At 53.6% G+C, this 19,881-nt stretch overlaps 2 protein-coding genes across 3 annotated transcripts in view; both read left to right on the top strand.

Moving 5' to 3' along the window:
* The window catches only part of PIK3R6 (phosphoinositide-3-kinase regulatory subunit 6), a 57,606-nt gene extending 42,871 nt beyond the window's left edge, over nucleotides 1-14,735 (top strand). For both annotated transcript variants that reach the window (XM_042916149.1, XM_042916148.1), the window contains 6 exons: nucleotides 283-370; nucleotides 650-720; nucleotides 1,208-1,298; nucleotides 2,890-3,005; nucleotides 13,311-13,423; nucleotides 14,001-14,735. In XM_042916149.1, the coding sequence (XP_042772083.1) occupies nucleotides 283-370; nucleotides 650-720; nucleotides 1,208-1,298; nucleotides 2,890-3,005; nucleotides 13,311-13,423; nucleotides 14,001-14,154 (633 nt within the window). In that variant the 3' untranslated portion in view covers nucleotides 14,155-14,735. The remainder of the gene's footprint in view (nucleotides 1-282; nucleotides 371-649; nucleotides 721-1,207; nucleotides 1,299-2,889; nucleotides 3,006-13,310; nucleotides 13,424-14,000) is intronic.
* Nucleotides 14,736-16,823: 2,088 nt separating this feature from the next.
* MFSD6L (major facilitator superfamily domain containing 6 like) lies at nucleotides 16,824-18,735 on the top strand. The gene has a single exon (XM_042915419.1). It carries the CDS (start codon nucleotides 16,910-16,912, stop codon nucleotides 18,671-18,673), a length of 1,764 nt encoding a protein of 587 aa, XP_042771353.1. The 5' UTR covers nucleotides 16,824-16,909; the 3' UTR covers nucleotides 18,674-18,735.
* Nucleotides 18,736-19,881: the final 1,146 nt, after the last annotated feature.

The raw sequence follows: 19,881 nt of genomic DNA, 5'->3' as shown, positions 1-19,881 counted from the left end.
CCCTCTCTGGCCCTTCTGGCGTCCACAAGAGATTTTCTCACACGGCCCCGCCCCTGTGTGAATTGTGTGCCCCGTTCCTTCCGCGTTAGACCGTCGTGGTTGCAGACCGTCGAGGACGGCTCGGGTTCCGATACCAGCGGCCTCCCCTATTTGTAAATATATTACATCACTGGACACCTGTGGACAGGCAGGTCCGGGAAGTCACCGCCTGGACGGTGGGGGCCCCGGCCCTGCTTCCTTCCAGAAGCTCTCCAACCGTCCACACCTCCTCCCTCCCTCCAGATCTTCAGGGACCTGAGCCAACACCCTGCAGAGGACATTTTTCTCACTGAGCTCAAGGTGAAGATTCAAGACACCAAGCCCCCCAAAGGTGAGCATCCTCCCTTCCCAGAGCTCACTGATGCATCTCCGGCCAAGCCCTGTTTCTGGAACGTTTTCCCGCCTCTCACCTAATGCCCCCCCCCCAACTCCACCAAATACCGGGGTGCCCTTGGCTCCTCCAAGCTTGCCCGGACTGGAACCCTCGAGATGCTTCCTTTCCATCCAAGGAGAGATGCTGTCACAATTCAGCAGCTCTGCTCGGCCTGGGTGAGGCGGGAGGGGCAGGAGCCTCCTACGCGATTCAGCCTCTTCCCTCCTCCTCCCTCAGATGGCTTTTCACCCAGGAGGAGGGGCGCAGCCGAGGGCCCAGGGGCTGAGCTCAACATTTGCTACCAGAAGGTGAGTGGTTCGTGGGGGGCGGGGGGCTGCTCAGGAGGAGGTGGGAGGCACAGGGTTGGAAGCAGGCATCAGGGACAGGCTGGCGGGAGCAGACAGAGCCAGAACCTCCTGCCCGAGTTTCCCCAGCCTTTGGAGAGTTTTGCAGGGATGAGCGGATTACCACCGGCCTGGCACGCAGCCGAGGAGGCCACGTGATTTAAGGGACAAGGGGCCTGTCCTGTTGCTCGAGGATGCCTTCCTCCCTAGCTGACCAGATGCTTGAACTGATGGCATGGGAGACGTGTCCCTTCGGGCCTGGGAGGCTGACCGTGCTCCCTGGGGCCAAGAGTGCTCTCAGCCTCTCCCCGCCAGCCCCGCCTTGGACATTGGTGACACGGACAAGAATCTCAGTCAGGGCAGGGGTGGGAAGCAGGACTGTTGACACGAGGGTGCCCGGGGGGACAAGGATGTTCTGAGGACCCCCTTGGTGCCTGCATCCCCTCTCCAGGCCCTGCTCAGCCACCGGGCCCAAGAGGTCGCCGTTTCCCTGCGGGCCACTGGGCTGGTCCTGAAGACCTTTGCAGCCAGTGACACTGAAGGTAAGGAGCTGGAGAGAGAAGGCACGAGAAGGGGATGGGCGGGGGGAGAAGGAAAAAGGGGTGAGTGACGGCAGATGAGGTGACCCAGAGGAATCGGGCCTCCCACCCAATCCTGAGGTCGTGCAGGGCTGAGCACCGGGTGCCCGGGTGCGGCATGGTATCTGCCCTCACCATCGGGGGGACGTGCGACAGCATTGGCCTCGGTCCTGCCCTGCAGCTGGAAGGCAGAGGGGCCACACGGAGGGGGCACTGCCGCCCTCCTGCCTCTGTTGCGTCTGGAGATGTTTTCTTCTGAATGTCACTCCACCGGGGGCAGGTAATCCCCAGTTCACCAAAGGCACCACCGGGCCCAAACTCTCTAATTCTAGCTAATTACCTAATAATAGCTATGTATCTAATAGATAATAAGATAGTTTAACGCTCCAAATCTAAAATAGAGATGTTAAAAAGATACCAATGTAAATGCCGATAGTGAAGGATAATCGTGAGCTGTTCCGTTAGCCCCCTGGTCTTCTGGAAGAAGGAAAAGTTCGGTGACGTGAGTGAGGACGTCACGGAACCCACTGATCAGAGGCCGGGCAATGTTCTGTGTCAAACACATCGACTCTCCGAATCCTGTGAGATCGGCATTACTAATACCAGCCGCTTTTTACCGGAGACGTAACTGAAGGCAGAGAAATGCTGGAGGCCAGGTCACGTCCGGTCAGAGCCCGGATTCACACCCAGGCCGTCCGGGTGCTGGCTTCCAGGCAAAGGAAGCAGGGGACCCAGCAAGACCGCCTGTATTTGTGCATCTTTTTTCTCTTTAATGTTTAGTTTATTTTTGAGAAAGAGACAGAGACAGAGTGTGAGCAGGGGAGGGGCAGAGAGAGAGGGAGACACAGAATCCGAAGCAGGCTCCAGGCTCCGAGCCGTCAGCACAGAGCCCGATGCCGGGCTCCAACTCACGAACTGTGAGATCATGACCTGAGCCGAAGTCGGACGCCCAACCGACAGAGCCCCCCAGGCGCCCCCCACTCGTGCACCCTTAACACCGCAAGGGAGACATGTGACCCTGGGGATAGCTCTTAGCTGAGAGGTGGTCATGGTGGGTCAAGAGCACAGATTCTGGGTCAGGATGGGGGCTGGCCTCAAGGTCCGGCTTTGCCATTTACCATCTGTGTGACCTTGGGCGAGTTCCTCGTGACCTCTCTACCGGTTCTTTCATTTCTCAAGTGAAGATGAAGTCCTCATTCATGTGCGTCTAGAAAACTATCGTGTTCGCTCTAATTGTTAAGTTGTATTTCCCTCATTTCCTTCACCAGCATCCCCCCACCCGCCCAACCCCACGCTAACTTGCGCTCCTCCCATTGATCGCGTGCCGGGGGGCTTCAAGAAGGGTCCACCGCACCTTCTTCCATGGAAAAGGGGTGCGGGAGGGGGTGCAGAAAGGCATGGGGAGGTGGCTGCCGTGACAGAGGATACCCTGTGGGTCCCCCAGGGAAAGGCAGTGGATGTTCAGGAAGGAACTGAAACGCGGTTGGGACCAAGGCATAGTCAGGAAGTTGGGGGGCCCGTTACAGCCACCTGCTTCCCATCTTGTTCCCCCCAGTTTCTGGGCCCGCCCCCGCCCCGCCACCTGCTGTTCCCGTGACAGACCACACGTGCCTGAACGTCAGCGTGACAGAGGTCATCAAGTCCTCCAACTTGGCGGGAAGGTCCTTCTCTGTAAGTACTGGGCAGCACGGGATACTCGAACGAGGTAGGTGGCCCGGGCCGGGGTGTTCAGAGAAGGGGAGATGGCTTCTGAACCTTTGCTGTCGGACTGGGTCTTCCCCTTGGAGAGAATTTGCTCTCCCCTGGTGTGTGGAGTACCGGGGAGCACCGGCTGGTATAACTGAGGCCCGGGGAGAGTCAAGGCCCCCCCTCCGCTGGCCCTTGAAGGACCGAGGACGGGCCCAGGTCTGGCCTCCCGAGCGCTCCCCAGCAGCCAGACTCCTAAGCGGCAACAGCCCAACCTTGAACCACATCGAGCCGGCTCCTTAACCTCATCGCCCCGACCGCTGCCCTTTGCCCTGATTGATACTTATTGATTTGGACTCCCTTATTGATAGAGACCCAGCACCCACCCACTCTCCCCCGTCCCGTGGCCTCTCTGGACTTCACTTCCCCACTCAGCTGGGCTGTGGATCCCAGGATTACACCTGAACCCTGTTCTCAGCCCCGCTCCGCTCCCAGGCATCAAGTCGCTACTCAGTCCGTATGCTCAGTGGCTGAGTGCTTCTGGAATAAATCCTGCGTCCGTGGGAGCAGACCCCTGCCCTCGTAGCCCAACGCCCTTCTCTTGCCTGTCTTCTGGGCTTTTATTCGCTATTCATCTATGCTAGTTCCTTTTCTCCAGCGTGGACCTTCTCTCCCGCTCCTCCCTCGTGGCCTGGAGACGTGCTCTGGTCTTTTCCATCCTAGTTTTCAGTCTCCCGCCAAAAACTCTCCTCCCCGCTATCATCTGGGTAACACCCTCCCCACTGTGGCAAAGTCGCCTCCGTGGTCGCTGAGACCAAAGCTGTCTTTCTGGCCCTCAATGTTTATCTTCCCCTTTAAACATAACGTTTTAGGGGCGCCTGAGGGGCTCAGTCCGTGAAGCGTCAGACTTCGGCTCAGGTCCTGATCTCAGGGTTTGAGATCCCGCGTCGGGCTCTGTGCTGACAGTGGGGAGCCTGCTTGGGATTCTCTGTCTCCCTCTCTCTACCCTCTCCCCTGCTTGCTCTCTCTCTCTCTCTCTCTCTCTCTCTCAAAATAAATCAATAAACTTTAAAAAAAAAAAAAAGTAATGTTTTAACCTGTAAAGAAAAGTTCAGTGATTTGGGGGAAATGCAAAAAACAAACAAGCAAACAAAAAACAAAACACCCCACAAAGAAGCAAATCTACTTCTAGTCCCATTTTCTAGAAAGGAATGGCTGTTACTATTTCGAGGTGCAAGCACCCAGCCGGTTTTCTGTATGTCTTTAAGTTAATTGATCGCTACATACTATCAAAGTACGGAGTAAAAACTTGACGTTTCTATTCCAAAATATACTAAGGCTTTGTGAGTCTGCCTGGGCGAGATCTTGTTCATGTCACTAAATATGTTACGGTCGATATTTCTCCTATGATGGCTATATAGGTCCGTGTGGTTATTTAACTGATTGCTTATAATACATTTAGGTGAGTTCTCATGTTTCCATATTATAAACAATAATTATTAGTTATTATATAATTATAATAATTGTAAGCAATACCACAAGGAACATGCATAGGGATAAATAGGTACTAAAAATCACAGTTAAACCTTTTTAAAAAATGTGTAAAAGTGAGCTCACTCAGTCAAATGGCATCCATATGTTAGGACTTTTGATATATTTTGATGTATTGCCCTCCATGATGTTTGAGAGGGTCAATTTTGTTGCACAATTAACACGTGGACTAATTTTTTCCTCGTAAATTTGTCAGGATTTTCATTATTTCCATTTGTGTGTCTTTGATTACCAATTAAGTTGAAGAGTTTCTTCTACACAGTGATAATTTCTATTTCTTCATTTGTGTATTTTCTGTTTATGTTCTCATGTGATGTTACTATTGTGGTCTCTATTTTATGATATGAGAATATTAACCCCTTATGTCATATTTTTGTAAATGTTTATTTATTTTGAGAGAGAGAGAGAGAGAGAGAGCGAGCAAGGGAGGGGCAGAGAGAAGGAGAGAGAGAATCCCAAGCTGACAGTGCGGAGCCTGATGCAGGGGTCGATCTCACAAACCATGAGGTCATGACCTGAGCGGACAGGAGTCGGGTGCTTAACTGACCGAGCCACCAAACGCCCTTGTCACGTGTTTTAAGAAATATTTTTTTCTCAAGTTTGTCTTTTGGTGTTATGGGTTTGTTTCTTTGTTTTTTACCTAAAATAGATTTATATTTTGATGAAGCAAAAGCTACCAGTTACTTTCCTTTGATGATTTCCGCCCCTGCTATGATCACACATTAAAGGCACCTGATACTTTTTCAAACATCATGTTTCATCAAGTTAAAGAGAGACCATAATTGTACACACCGCTCAGAAGGAGACAATGCTTCCTGAAGGACAAGCAATGCTTTCTTATCACCTGGGTTGCAAAATAGTTCCTAATTTCAGAGATGTTAAAACATGCGGGTGGGGAGAGAATCAATGAAAATGAGGGGCGTCTGGGTAGCTCAGTCAGTTAAGTGTCTGACTTCAGCTCAGGTCATGATCTTACAGTTCGTGGGGTCAAGCCCCACATCAGGCTCTCTGCTGTTAGCACAGATCCTCTCTCTCTCCCTCTCTCTCTCTCTCTGCCCTTACCCTTTCCCACCCTCTTTTTCAAAATAAATAAATAAACATTAAAAAAATAAGAATCAAAATGACACGCTTATTCCTTTAATAATACAGTTTTTTTCCTTCTTATGTTTCTTTGCTCATTTTATTTTTTTCTTTGCTCATTTTAAAGATTTTCACTTTATAGTCTGATGTATATAATTACCTTATCTGTACTTATCGGGAGTTTAATCCCTGCGTTTACTGGGTCCACTGAACCCCGTGGCAGCTTAATTCTTTGTATGTTTCCTCAACTGGAGGTATGTTTTCCAGGTGTGTTTCCTACCTGTTGGGGCTTTGTCTGTGGGAAATCTGGGTGGAAAACGCGACCTTCTAGAGAAATTCTGTATTTGCCTTAGCCACGGGCCCCCGGGATATTATCAGCCCAAGCCCATATTTTGAGTTAATTTCTTGGCTCAGAAATTCCCAGACCCCAGATCCACCTAAGGACAGACTTGTAGCTAAGAATTCCCAGGGAATATTTGTCCTCCTCATTCATAGCACAGGCTGCAAATTTTTTTTTTTCTAATAGAGTGTTTTGCTGAGAGCATAGTGTTCAAGAGTCCTTGGGCGGGAGGGGGGGGGCGGATCTTAGTTCCCAATCCCTGCCTCATATGAGCCCATGGTTGTCCCCCACGCCCATGGCTATTGACACCCAAGCCCCTTGATTCCTGAGATTACTAAATTCCCCCGAGACAACCAAAGCACCTGACCCACACAACTTCAACTTTAGAATTTATGGCATTAGCCTCACTGCCCGGTCTATGATCAATTTTTAAATATCCTGTGATAACTGAAGAGAGACACGTGTGTTTTTTTGTCTACAGAATGCAAAATATGGCATAGAATTATTAGGTCAGACACACCATATTACTCTAATCTGCAATTAAACATTTTTTTTTTTGTCTACTTCATCTATCCAAAATAGGGAAGGTTGGTCCACATTCCCAGTATGGCTTTGATTTTGTCAATGGGATCTCAGTTTGTTCAAACCTGAATGTTCTAGTTTCTGGCACTGCTGCTGAAAAATATGATAACTTCTTGTGCTGTTCCTTTCTCTCCCTTTCTAGAAGCTTCTGAGGCTTCATTTCATCAAAGGTTCTGGAATATCACAAGCATATGCCTTGGTGGGATCGTTTTCATTCATTATTGTGGATCTTTAAATTTTTTTTTAATGTTTTTATTTATTTTTGAAAGAGAGAGACAGAGCATGAGTGGGGGAGGAGCAGAGAGAGAGGGAGACACAGAACCAGAAGCAGGTTCCAGGCTCTGAGCTGTCAGCACAGAGCCCGATGCGGGGCTCGAACTCATAAACTATGAGATCATGACCTGAGCTGAAGCCGGACACTCAACCAACTGAGCCATCCAGGCGCCCCGTTATTGTGGATCTTTAAAAGACATCATCTAGGGGCACCTGGGTGGCTCAGTCGGTTAAGCATCCTTCCTTGTAGAACTTCCAGTGCGTTCCCTTTATTCAGGCTCTATCTCATCACCACTATCTGAGGGATATGCGGCCTCCTGTTCAGAAGCTTTCCAGAGTTTTGATCCTTGTGTTGGACCTTCCTCCCTCTGTCCTCAAATGTCATGCTTTAGGGCTTTGGGTGTCTTCTAGTTTCATGAAAAACACACCTGTTTGTTTGTTTGTTTGTTTGTTAATTGACATCCAAGTTAGCATGTAGTGCTATAATGATTTCAGAAGTAGAATCCAGTGATTTACCCTCTATGTATAACATTCAGTGCTCATCCCAACAAGTGTCTTCCCTAATGCTCCTCCCCCATTTAGCCCATCCCCCCACCCACAACTCCGCCAGCAACCCTCAGTTTGTTCTCTGTATGTAAGAGTCTCTTATGTTTTGTCCCCCTCCTTGTCTTTATATTATTTTTGCTTCCCTTCCCTTATGTTCATCTGTTTTGTGTCTTATCACAAAATAGGAGTGAAGTCCTATGATATTTGTCTTTCTCTGACTGACTGATTTCACTTAGCATAATACCCTCTAGTTACACCCATGTAGTTGCAAATGGCAAGATTTCATTCTTTTTGATCACCAAGTAATATTCCATTGTATGTATATACCACATCTTCTTTATCCATTCATCCATCGATGGACATTCTGCAGCTCCTTGTTTTGAGGCAAATTATAAGAGGAAAGGAACAAGAAAATATACACTCTGCCATTTTGAAATCAGAAATCCTCATCCCTTTATTTAAAAAAAAATTTTAAAGTTTACTTGTTTACTTTGAGAGCACAAGAGAGTTAGCAGAGGAGGGGTAGAGAGAGAAGGAGAGAGAGGATCCCAAGCAACCTCCACACTGTCAGCACAGAGCCTGATGTGGGGTTCGAACCCACGCGTGAGATCATGACCTGAGCCAAAATCTAGAGCTGGATGCTTAACGGACTGAGCCATCCAGGCACCCCATCCTTCACTTTTAAAACATTTTTATTTTATTTTAGATATGCCTCTTGTAAATAGCATACAGTTGGATTTTGTTCTGACTCAGTCGGAAAGTCTGTGCTTTTTACCAATTTATAGTTTAATCCATCAACACTAATTTTACGCACTATTTGATCTTTTTCTGCTGTCTTATGTTGTGCTTTCTGATTTTTGTAATGCTTTTGCCGTTTGGGGGGAGGGAGGGACTTAAGCTCTGTTAGCTTATATTCCCCCTCTGACAATTTGCAAGCTATATATGCTATTTTTTCTGTCATGATTACCTTTAAATTGAAAAAATATATATTTAAAGTCCCACTTATATGTTGATGTGCCAATAAAGCTGGCTTCCAACACTGTCATAGGCAATTTTTCTAGGTTTTTATTCCTTTGATCAATTATTTAAATTAATTACTTTATTTATTGGAGAGGAGAGAAAGAGAAAGAGAGAGCATGAGCAGGGGAGAGGCAGAGAGAGAGAGAATCCTAAGCAGACTCCACATATCAGCGCAGAGCTCAACGTGGGGCTGGAACCCATGAACAATTGCGATCACGACCTGAGCCGAAACCACGAGTCGGGCGCTCAACCAACTGAGCCACCCAGTTGCCCCCCACTTTGATCAATTTTTAATGAGTTCCACCACCAGAACTGATGCCCTGTTCTCCGAGTCTTTAAATTCCCTAAATCTGTGAGTTTGGAGACACCACTTTCTCAAAGTTCTACATATCTGACCGTGACTTTTTGGCCTCTTTCCCTGGGCTCTTTTTCCTAAACCAGTTTCTTAAATAGCTACTGTTCTCAACTTCCATCCATGGCCCACTTCTTTTCTCATTCCCTGGACTAGCTAACCCACATGTGTGGTCTGAGTCCGATGTGTTAAGGACTCCCAAATCTGTATCTCCTGTTCTGATAGTCACGCCCTGAGTGTCCGACCCTACACTCAACTCAGCATGAACTGGATGTCCCACAACTCCCCAAACACAAGATATTCAAAACCAAAGCCAGGGGGCACCTGGGTGGCTCAGTTGGTTGAGCGTCCGACTTTGGATCAGGTCTTGACCTCGCGGTCCGTGAGTTTGAGCCCCGTGTTGGGCTCTGTGCTGACAGCTCAGAGCCTGGAACCTGCTTCGGATTCTGTGTCTCCCTCTCTCTCTGACCTCCCCCGGTCACGCTCTGTCTCTCTCTCTCTGTCAAAAATAAATAAACATTAAAAAAAATAAAACAAAAACAAAGTCAGGACTTTGGCTAAGAGCTCTTCAGAGTCGGACCAAGGCTGCTTGGGTGCAGAACTCGGTTCTGCCATTTACCAGCTACGTGACTTCAGGCAAGTTAATCAGGCTGCGTATGTCTCAATCTCATCATCTGTAAATGGGGACGATAATAATAGTATTGATAATAGATTATAGATACTATAATAGATAGGTAATAATAAGAGTAGATAATATAATAATAACATAAAATAGACCTTACCCGGTTGTTGTGGGGAAGCAATGATGGTCACATGTAAAGCTCTCAGAAGAGTGTGGGGCCAAGAAAGAGCTGTATATGTGCTAAGAATGATTTTCATGTTATTTCTCCCCGCTATGGCCGGCCTCTCATTTAATGGTACCGTCATTAACCCATCACCTCTGCCAGGATTCTGGACGTCCCCTCAGATGCCTCGTCTCCCTCGCTTTCCCGTGTCCTGCTGGTTTTCTCTCTTAACACTTCTCGAACTTTCTCCTTCTCCTCATCTCCCTCCTTTGGAGCCACTTAGGTTGACAAACCACGCGAATTTGCCCGGGACTCAGGACTGCTTCCCGGGGTGCACGGCGTTCTGTGCTAACTCCTGGAGAGCCCCGGGCACACCAGGACGGGTTTGGTCACCCTCGGTCCAGACCTCCACCATCCCCTTTTGCGGGACAAACACAGTACCCTCCTAGCTGATGCCACCGCAATGCTCCTTAAGTCCACCTCCACATCTCCGCCTGAGCGGTATTTCTAAACCAGGGGCACCTGGGTGGCTCAGTTGGTTAAGCCACCAACTCTTTGATTTTAGCTCCGATCATCGCCTCACCGTTGTGAGTTCAAGCCCCAAGTGGGGCTCTGAGCTGACAGCACGGACCCTGCTTGGGGATGCTCTCTCTCCCTCTCTCTCTGCCCCTCCCCTGCTCATGCTCGCTCTCTCTCTCTCTCAAGATAAAGAAATAAACTTAAAATAAATCAATAAAATAAAACTCGGACCTGCCTATGCTTAAAACCCCTCTGTCATTTCCCAGGCTGTATGACTGAAGGGCAGGAAAGTTCTTCAGTGTTGCCTAGCATGGCTCCCTTTAGCTCCATAAGCAACTCCGGCCTGTGTCTGCGGACCCTCTGCCGCACAGCACGTGCGAAAGTGTCCCTGCAGACACGCCTCTGTGTCCTGCTCGTGCGCCGTGCCTGGTCCGACACCTGTTCCTACCTTTCTCTTCCCCGTCCTCTTTCCATAGCTCCTATTTCTCCTTCAAAAGGAAACTCAGGTGTCCTCTCCCCCAGGAGGCCCTCCCTGACGCTCACCCCTCCCCCCCCCCCACTCCTGGGTAAGCTAGGTGCCCCTCTCTGTGCGCCCACACGGCCCTGGGGTCACAGCCATGGGGGCATGGGCAACACTGTAAGGGGCATGATCGCTGTACAGCGATGGCCTGTGAGTGCCCTGGTCCCGGTCCTCCCCATCCTCCCCAGCACTCAGCCCGAGCTGTCTGGCCCCCGGTAGGTGCTCTCTGCTGAACCCGCTAGTCTGTCCCCACCTCTCCAGGACCTCATGTTGCTTGCGCGCATTTTCTCTGCAACAACAGGTCTACCGTAGGAGAGCTCTGATTGGCTGAGAGGTCACGTGTGCTGAGGGGACACCTCCTTCCTATTGGACAGCTCTGTACCTAAGCCTCAAGTAGGCTGCAAGGTGGCCTTGTTTACCCTCCTGTATTTCCTCTTCCCACGTCTGTTCCCTAAGTGTTTTTTTGTTTGTTTGTTTTGTTTTGTTTTTTTAAGAGAGAGCAGGCGAGGGAGGAACAGAGAGAGAGAATCCCAAGCAGGCTCTGAGCTGTCAGTGCAGCGCCCCACTCGGGGTTTGGACTCACAAACAGTGACATCATGACCTGAGCTGAAATCGGAAGTCCCACACTTAACCGACTGAGCCACCCAGCCACCCCTAACAGTTCCTATGTCTCATGACCTCTTGAAACAACCTGCCTGTAGGCTTTTTGAGACTCTAAACTTACCACCCCTTCGTGTTTCCTTTTATCCCCGCACTGACTTTCTGGAGGAAGCGCCAGGTGCTTTGCTTTGCTCTTGGAACCCAGGCCGGTCAGTTAGGTGTTCTGCACGAACGGCTAGACGAACACGGCGTGGTGGGGGAGCTTCGCGGTGAGCTGGAGTGAGGGTGTTCTCCGCTTGGAGAACAGCAGGGCAAGGGCACTGTGGCTGGATTGGTGAGTTTAAGGGGCAGCAATGAGACTCATTGGGCTGGCTGGGAAGTTTGATAGAGGAAAGCGGTGGGAAATAAGGCAGGAATGGTAGAATTGGGGCTTTGGGGGCATGGGAGGCAGGAAGCCCCTGACAGTGAACGTGAATAGCAGCATTTTGCTCAGCCCCTAACGAGCTGAGGCTGAGACCTTTTGCAATAGGAGTCTCGCCCTTTCAACTGACCTCCAGGGCCGCATCCATAGAATGAAATCCAAAACCCTCGTGGTCGTCACAGGGCCAAAGCCAGGCAGGGTCGGGTGTGGGGAGGCACGCAGACCACAAGGGGGAAATGAAGGCCTCTGTGTGCACGGCAGGCAGGTGGAAGGAGGCCCGGAGACCGCCGCTGGCTATCTGGGGGGCAAGGTCAGACAGGCCCAGATCCTGCTGGGAGATACCTAGAACAGCCTGACGCAGAGAAAGAGCACTGAGTCGGGAGTCAGGGAGCTGGTTCCCACGCCTACTACTGTGAAAGCTTCAGAAGGTCACGGTCAATCCCTCCAGACCTCAGTCTTCTCCCTCACCAGCTGGGGTCAGTTCAAGCGGGGTCCCCTAAGCCATCGTAATGCATCTGGCTTTCCTCACCCCCAGCCCACGCAGGAATTTAGCCTCCCTGCAGTCTCTCCAGATACTTCTGGAAGGCCACGGATGACATCCCAATGCTCATGGTTGTCCAACTAGCATCCTGGTCAGTGTCCTACCCCCACTCCGATGAATGTTCGGCCGAAATGCCCAGACGTGCCTGACTCCCCACCCCCACCCCCACCCCCACCCAGTTTCGGCTGCTGCTTGTACCTCTGCTCTAACACAGGGAAAAGCTGGATTAGCTCTGTGGTCCCCATCCTGCCTGCAAAAGGGAGTTTGTTAAAGATGCCTGTGCCTGGGCTCAAGTCCAGACCACGTCAGTAGGAATCTCTAATTTTGTTTTGGAAAGGTGATTTCCAGGGTTGAGAGTTCTTGAGCAAGATGAACTCTAGAGGTCCAGAATGTTGGAGGGGGGGACAAGCCCCCCAAAGCTGCTGTCTGCATGTAGAGTGGGTCAGCCACCCGGAAAGTCCCTCTGAAGGCCCCACCTGGAACGCAAGACGCTCCCAATCCTCTCCGGAGAGGTCCCCTCCCTCTGGGCAGCCCCTCGGGTCAGGGGATTAGAGCCTGCTGGCTGCTTTCCTTTGGTCCTGGGTACTTTCTAGAGAAGCCACGCAGGGCTTTGGAGCATAGAAGGCAGGAAGCCCTTTGCCCCAGGTTTCCTGTGCAGGCAATAGATGCCTTCCCACCTGTGCCTGGTCCCTAGACAGTTCCATGGTGCAAACAGATACAGGGCTGGTCTGCGTCATGAGGGTAGGTGGCCGCTTCCTAGACCCTCTGTCTCTGCCCCAGGGAAATCATTTTGTCTGTAATCCAACTCTGAGGACAGCGGTCAGGACTCCTAAAATCCCTGAAATATTCCCCACCCCACCCCCACCCGCCAAAATCGCACATGTAATATACACGCCCGTTCTATGGAGGTCTCAGGTAGCTTGATAACTTGGCAAGATCTAGGTTGTCGAAATTTAGGACAACTGCAGAAATGACGTGACACCGGGGGGCCGGGGCAGCCCAGACACAGCTTCTGCAGAATACTGTCACTGCTCCATGTCACTTGCGGGAAGAGAGTTGGGGACCCCGTGCACCGAACAAAGACACCGGAGAGGGTAGGAGGTGTTGGCAAGGCCATCTGTCACGAAGGTGACACTCACGCGAGCTCTCTTTGTTTGCAGATGGTGACAAACACCTTCCGGACGGCCAACATCCAGATCCAGAGCCAGGACCAGAGGCTCCTGACGCTGCTCCTGGACAAGGACGGTCGGCGAACGTTCAAGGACGTGGTCAGGTGAGGCCGGGCCTCGCCACCCCTGCATGCCCCACGGGGCACACGTGAGCGGCAGCCGGCCCCTCCTATCTCCTGCCTCTAGCCCGGGACACCTGTCGCAGGCAGACCCTGTGGCCGGGCAGGTGTCCCTGGTGGGATGGACTTAGGCCACTGCCCTGTGACTTCCTATGAATCCAGGGAGAAGAACTAATGAATGGCTGACTCTGGCCAGCCCCTGCTATTTAAGTTTCCGGAGATTCCTCTACATACACTCGGCCCCGCGGCCACAGATCTGACCCCCTGTGTCGGCACAGTCCCTCCCGTAAAGGTTAACCTGGGGCTGCTTAGAGGTTTCCCCTGGGGCGGTGTATTTGGGTAAGGAAGGCATACACCGAGTGACTGCGCAGGCACGCCTCCTCTCTCGGTGTCCACCCCACCCCCACCCCGCCCAGGATGCTCTTCCCTTGTCCTGACTCCCTCCTCTCTCCGTGGGGCCTCCTCTGTATAATCTATAATAGAGGGACTACCTTCAAAACCCCCCCGGGGAAGATTCGACCCCGGAGATGGGTCTCCTGAGCTGGCCTCTCTCCGCCCACAGATTCGAGGTCTCTCCCTGCCCAGAGCCATGTTCCGGGGCCCACAAGTCCGAGGCGTCACAGCTCGGTTCACACGGGCAGGAGGTGGAAGGGACCAACGCCAAGCCCAAGCCCCTTCTAATGCCCATCAACACGTTCTCCGGCATCGTCCAGTGAGCCCGCAGGGGCAGCAGAAGCGCCGAGTCTGAGAGCCCAGGCCCAAGAGTACGGATACACTACCCCACCAGCCTCCAAACACTCACACCGGCCGCCGGGACGAGGCCTGGCTGCCCTGGGTGGCTTCTGGCTGTGCGTAGGAGCCAGCGAGTGACGGGTGCATGAGGCGCTTACTGGGCCGAGGCAGGTGATGGAGCAGGGCCCACACACAGGCCCCAGGAAGGTCCCAGCAAAGCTGCACACACGCAAGCAAGACCCGCTCCGTGCACAAATGTCCACGCCTCCATTGATCTTCAATTCCCACTTGTGTGGCTCAAGATCCCCCCTCGGCCCTTAAACCGCCCCCAGTGAGAGATGCTACGTCGGCCAGGGCCCTGTGGCCTGGGGGGGGGGGGGGGGGAGAGTGGGGGATGGGAAGCAGGCAAAGATAATTGCAGCCTCTCCCTTCCGAGAGTCTGTTCCTTTTCTTCCTTCCAGCCACCTCCTCGTCCTGCATTCCCAGGCAGGTGTCTCTCCCGAGTGAGAGGAAATCGTCAGTTCCAATAAACACACTAAAGTACGTTTGCTTTTATCTAATACCTAGCGACCTCTGGATTCAAAAAAAAATCTTTTCACTGTTTATATTTTAGAGAGAGGGAGCATGAGCGGGGGAGGAGCAGAGAGAGAGACACACACAATCCCAAGCAGGCTCCGGGCTCTGAGCTCAGCACAGAGCCCCATGTGGGGCTCGAACTGACAAACCACAAGATCATGACCTGAGCAGAAGTCGGACGCTTAACCGACTGAGCCGCCCAGGCGCCCTGAGTTCTAAAACGTGTATCCAGATGTAAAATAGGGAAGTTCGGTGACACAGACCAGTTTCTTCACCCTCGGGACTAGGTGTAGGGTGGGAAGAAAAGTAACAGAGAAAACATAAAAGCATGGACTTGAGGTCATCTCTCTTGCCTGGGCAGGGCCCCAGGGGATGGTGGGAGGAGGGGATCCAAGAGTAGAGAGGGAGGCACTTTCCTTTTGGCCTCATCGCCCCAGCAGTGGGGGGCAAGTCTGCGAGACCCCTTGCAAGAGGGGCTGCCTGGGGGTCTAGGCAGGTGGGTCCAAGGGACACCAGCTTGGCAGAGTGCCTTCCAGCTCTGGATCGATGAAGACCAAGGAGTGGATGGATGTGAGATCTTCCACTGTAGTTGCCCCCCTGCAGAACCCGGGGAGAGAGGGATTAGGGGCAAGCCTGAGACCGAGGGGGTTTCAAACCAGAAATGACCGATATCACTGGATTTGAGTGGGTTTACCTGGAGGTGGCTACATTTATTGTCCTGCTGTTGGCCTGACGGATGCTGACTTGTATCAGCTGATTTGTATCAGTTCTGGCATTCGCAGTTACTAGGATCTTTAAGTAAACATTTGCGAGTTTACCAGCTGTTCGAATTGGGTGAGGTCTCTGGGCCCTTCCTGCAAGAATCTACCAGCTCACAATGAAAGCAAGTCATAGACCAAAGTCCCCTACACATTCTGACCTGTGTGGGCAAATCGCCACCCCCCTCAACCCCCACCCCAGCCAAATTAGGTGCTCTGAGCAAACCTTGCATGAAAGGGTCACCGAATCAGTAGGTGGACATCGGACCACTTGGGAGTAAAGCCCACAACACCATTTCAAAGGGCCGGACAACCTGACTCTCTAGATTCTTATAAATGCTTGTCCAGAGACGAAAGGCCTCCAGCAAAATGGTAACCAGTCCATGGGACTCAGACACCAGCAATGTCATCAGTGAAATGCTGCCAGTATCTATCAGGCCAATTAATGAAAACACTTCTGTTGATCTAAGATTGTTGACCTGTTTGTATTTGCTGCCCCAAATGTTAGCTCACCGCCTCTGGGAGGTGTGCCCTCAAATTAGACAACTGAGCTCCCTGAGATGTGGACTGAAACTAACCACTGAGTACATACTGTTCCAGGGGCCGGGACGGCTGCCTGGGTGGGGGGCAGGGGGCTACCCCAAGACCCAGCCCTGCTCTCTGGGGGTTGTCCCCACTGAAGAGACCCGTGTCACCAATAGTGTCTGTCCCCCGGGGGCAGCTGGCATCCAAGGAAACAGCTCTATGCCCTGGGGACGAAAATAGCTGCCTTCCTGGAGTCCTGCCTCTGATGGACCCAGACAAGAAACGAGAGAAACACGCGAAATAGAAACCGGTAGTGCGCTGGGTGGTGATGCGTGCGGCGGAGAAAAATAAAGCAGGGGAGGGGAGCGCGAGTCTGCGGAGCGGGTGGGATTTGTCAGTGAGGGTGGACAGGGACGGTCCCTGAGGGTAACAGGTAGGTCCTATCGTGAATCGCATCCCCGCTCCCCGCCCCCCCCCCCACCGGCCCCCAGTTTTCCTCGCCTGAAGCGACTCAGAGAACTGACTCAGGTTCTCGGGGGACCCGGGGCCGGCCACCGGCCGCCACCCTCGCTCGCGCGCGCACGGCCGGGGGAGCTGCGGGCCCGGCAGGTGCGGCGCGCAGGTGCGCCGGCCCCGCCCCCCAGGTGCGGCGTCAGGGGGCGGGGCTACTTCCGGGGCGGCGGCCGGACGTGGAGGGGGTGGGTGGGCGCGGCGGCCGTTGACCCGGTGACCGCGGCGCCGCCCGAGGCCGGAGGGGGCTCCCCGCTCGCCCCGCGCCCCGCGCCCCGCGCCCCCCTCCCGGCCCATGGCCGTGACCCCGCGCCCGCCCCGCGCCCAGCTCCGCCCCCCGCCCGCCCGGGACTGACGGAGCCGGGCAGCCATGAGCGCCAACCCCCAGTGGGACGTCAGCCGGGCTCTGGGGGTGGCCAGGCTCTTCCACCTGGTGTGCGGGGTCCGGGACGCCTGCGTGACTCCGTTCCTGACCCTCTACCTGAGGCAGCTGGGCCTGGCCGCGCCCTGGGTGGGCATCCTGATGGGGACCAAGCACCTGATCGCAGCCTTCTGGGGTCCCTTCTGTGCCTTCCTGGCCAAAAACTACCAGAAGAGGAGGGTGCTTCTGATGGGCTCGCTGCTCGGCTCGGCGGGGGCCAGCCTGCTGCTGGTCCTCGTGCCGCCGCTGGACAAAGATCTGCGGTCGGGTTCCTGTAACGCCAGCGACGGCGCCACCCCCACCGCGCCGCCACCGGGGGCCGCGCTGACCGGGACCTTCGCCTCGAACCAGCCGCCGGGGGCGCCCAGCCCCGCATCCAAGAGCAGTCCTCGGACCGTGGAGGCCTCTGGCGTGGGGAAAGGACCCGCGGGAAGTGTCCACGAGCCGTCCGGTCATCCTCCTGGCCACGCCGTGGGCTCCGTGGAGGGAGCCAGGACCACGTCCCTAGCTGTCCATCCTGTCACTTCGGGGGTGAAAGCTCCCTCTCGGCAAGGGGCTTTTAAGGTGGGCGGGACCGCCCTCCCTTTGCTTGCTGGAGGTACAGCGCTGGGAAGCCCAGCCAACTGGTCGGCAGCCGAGGGCCACGCCCGGGCCCTTGGCCTGTCCTCGGAAGGGCTGCGGTGGACCTTCTTCCTCTCCCTGGGGTCCATGGTGTTCTGGGAGCTGCTGACGGCCCCTCTGGAGCAGGTGGCAGACGACAGCCTTTATGAGTACCTAGACTGTGTGGACGCGGCGGACCGCTACAGAAGCCTGTGGATCTGGAGGCTGCTGGGCATGTCCACGGGGGCCTGTGGCATCGCAGCCTTGGCGGGACGGCTGGAATGCTCCCTGGTGACAAATGGCCCCCGGGGTGTGTTGCACTTCTACGGCTACTCACTGGTCAGCACGCTGGCTTTACTGGTGAGCATCGCCTTTCCCGTCCCCACGTGCAGGCGGCGGGAGCCCAGCTCCAAAACCGTCAAGGCGCTGTCTCTGGTGGCCGGCGACCCCCGCCTCACCCTCCTGGCCCTCACTGTCTTCCTGATAGGAGCCGCCACCAGCACGGTACAGAACTTTCTGTTCTGGCACATGAAGGACCGCGGGAGCAGCGAGCTGGTCATGGGTTTCTCGGTGGCGCTGGGCTGGCTGGGGGAGATTGTGGTCCATCCGTTCAGAGCGACGTTGCTTAGGAAACTGACCAGGGTGGGCACCGTGGGGCTGGGGCTGGGCTGTCTGGCCGGGCAGCTACTCTACTACGCCTTCCTCTGGAACTGGTGGTCCGTCCTCCCCGCTCAGACCTTGAGCGCCATCAGCAGCGGGGCTCTGGGGTGGGCGGTGAAGGCCTCGGTCGAGCACCTGGCCTCTCCCGGAATGGAGAGGCCCCTGAGTGCCATGTTCCAAGGCCACTTTTACGGGGGCGGGTCCAGCCTGGGCAGCTTTGCGGGGGGCTTCGTGGTGATGTCCTTCAGCCTGGCCGTTCTGTACCAGGCCTGCTGCGTGGGCCTGTTGCTCTGGCTGGCCCTGTTCCTGTCCGTCCAGCGGACACTGCCCCAGGAGCAGAGAATCAACTACTCAAAACTGCTGGTCGTGGAGGCCAGCGACACGAGCGACTCTGAGCAGGGGACGGAACGGGACTGGCTCGTGAAGGCCATGAGGGAGGAGCATTCAGGCTAGGAGGACTGAGAGGCAGGTCACGATGCCCTGATCGGGGAAGGTGCCCAAGGCTGGGGGGCGGGGGGGGGGGGGTGTGGACAAAACTCACCTGCCGAGGACAAGGTCCTGGGGCTGCAGGGCACCTGGAGAGAGAAAACGAGTGTGTGTGCAGAAGTCCCATCAGATCGCCTGGATGCATGATTCTCTTTACTTTTGTGGTAAGGGGAGATTTAACTTTTGGCTGTTCAATCTTTTTTTAAATAATGGAGGAAGAATACATTTGCTAAAAAAAAAAAAAAAAAAAAAAAAAAAAAAAAAACCTCACAAAAATGTGCCCTTAGTGTTCACTTATTCATTGTATTTTGGTGTGTAAGGTTAGCAAAGAGCTTTACTGGTACTGACCCCAGTGCCATTGATTTCAGCCACACTGGCGTGCTCAAACTGGCAGGTGCCAGGAAGAGCTAAGGGGACCCGCAGGATTCAGTTGGCGGAGGGGGGGCTGCTGGCTTTCGTGAGTCACGTGTGTTCCCGTGGGTCCGGAAAGCACGAGCCTGCGTCCACACAGAGGCTGAGTGATGTGATGGTTTAAGGATCTAGAAGATTATTCGGGGAGGGCGGTAAGAGCAGGTAAGAACGAGAACAAAAAACAGAAGTCCGCATCCAGACACAGGCGCCCACGCTCACAGCCAGGCACTTAGGTTTCCGATAAGGGGAGGTGATGGGAAACGTAACATGTGCTGGGGGAGAGCGGACGCAGGTTAGTCCGTTTTCATCCTTACTCTCAAACGTGTGTGTCCCCAGGGGTAGGATCCCTAGAATTGCCTTCCAGACTTCCATCAGAGCAAGGGCAATGTCACGTCTTGGGACGCCTATCTTACATGCCGCACCTCGCGAGAGTCCACGGAGATTGTCGGCAGGTGGAAACAGGTGCGGCAGCCCCGTAGGGTGAGGGTGCCACGGGTGGTCCACGCTGGGCCCGTGGGTGGCCACTAGATGGGGTACCTTCTCAAACCCTCCCAACCCCCCGGGATAGGGCCCCTTATTCCAGAAGCCAGACGCCAGACACCAATTTTTCCACCTTACATAATCAGGTAAGTGCGGGATATCAGATTTAGAAGCGTCTCATTTTACAAATGCAAAAAAAAAAAAAAAATGTCTCATAGCTGGAGAAGGGGGGAAACACATGAAGGTTCACTGGGCCGCACATGGTTCCAGGGAATTTATTCTCT

Source organism: Panthera leo, chromosome E1 (genome assembly GCF_018350215.1).
Source record: "Panthera leo isolate Ple1 chromosome E1, P.leo_Ple1_pat1.1, whole genome shotgun sequence".
Lineage (NCBI taxonomy): Eukaryota > Metazoa > Chordata > Mammalia > Carnivora > Felidae > Panthera > Panthera leo.
The sequence above is the reverse complement of the archived record's forward strand: the minus strand, read 5'-3'. Positions and strand labels throughout refer to the sequence as shown.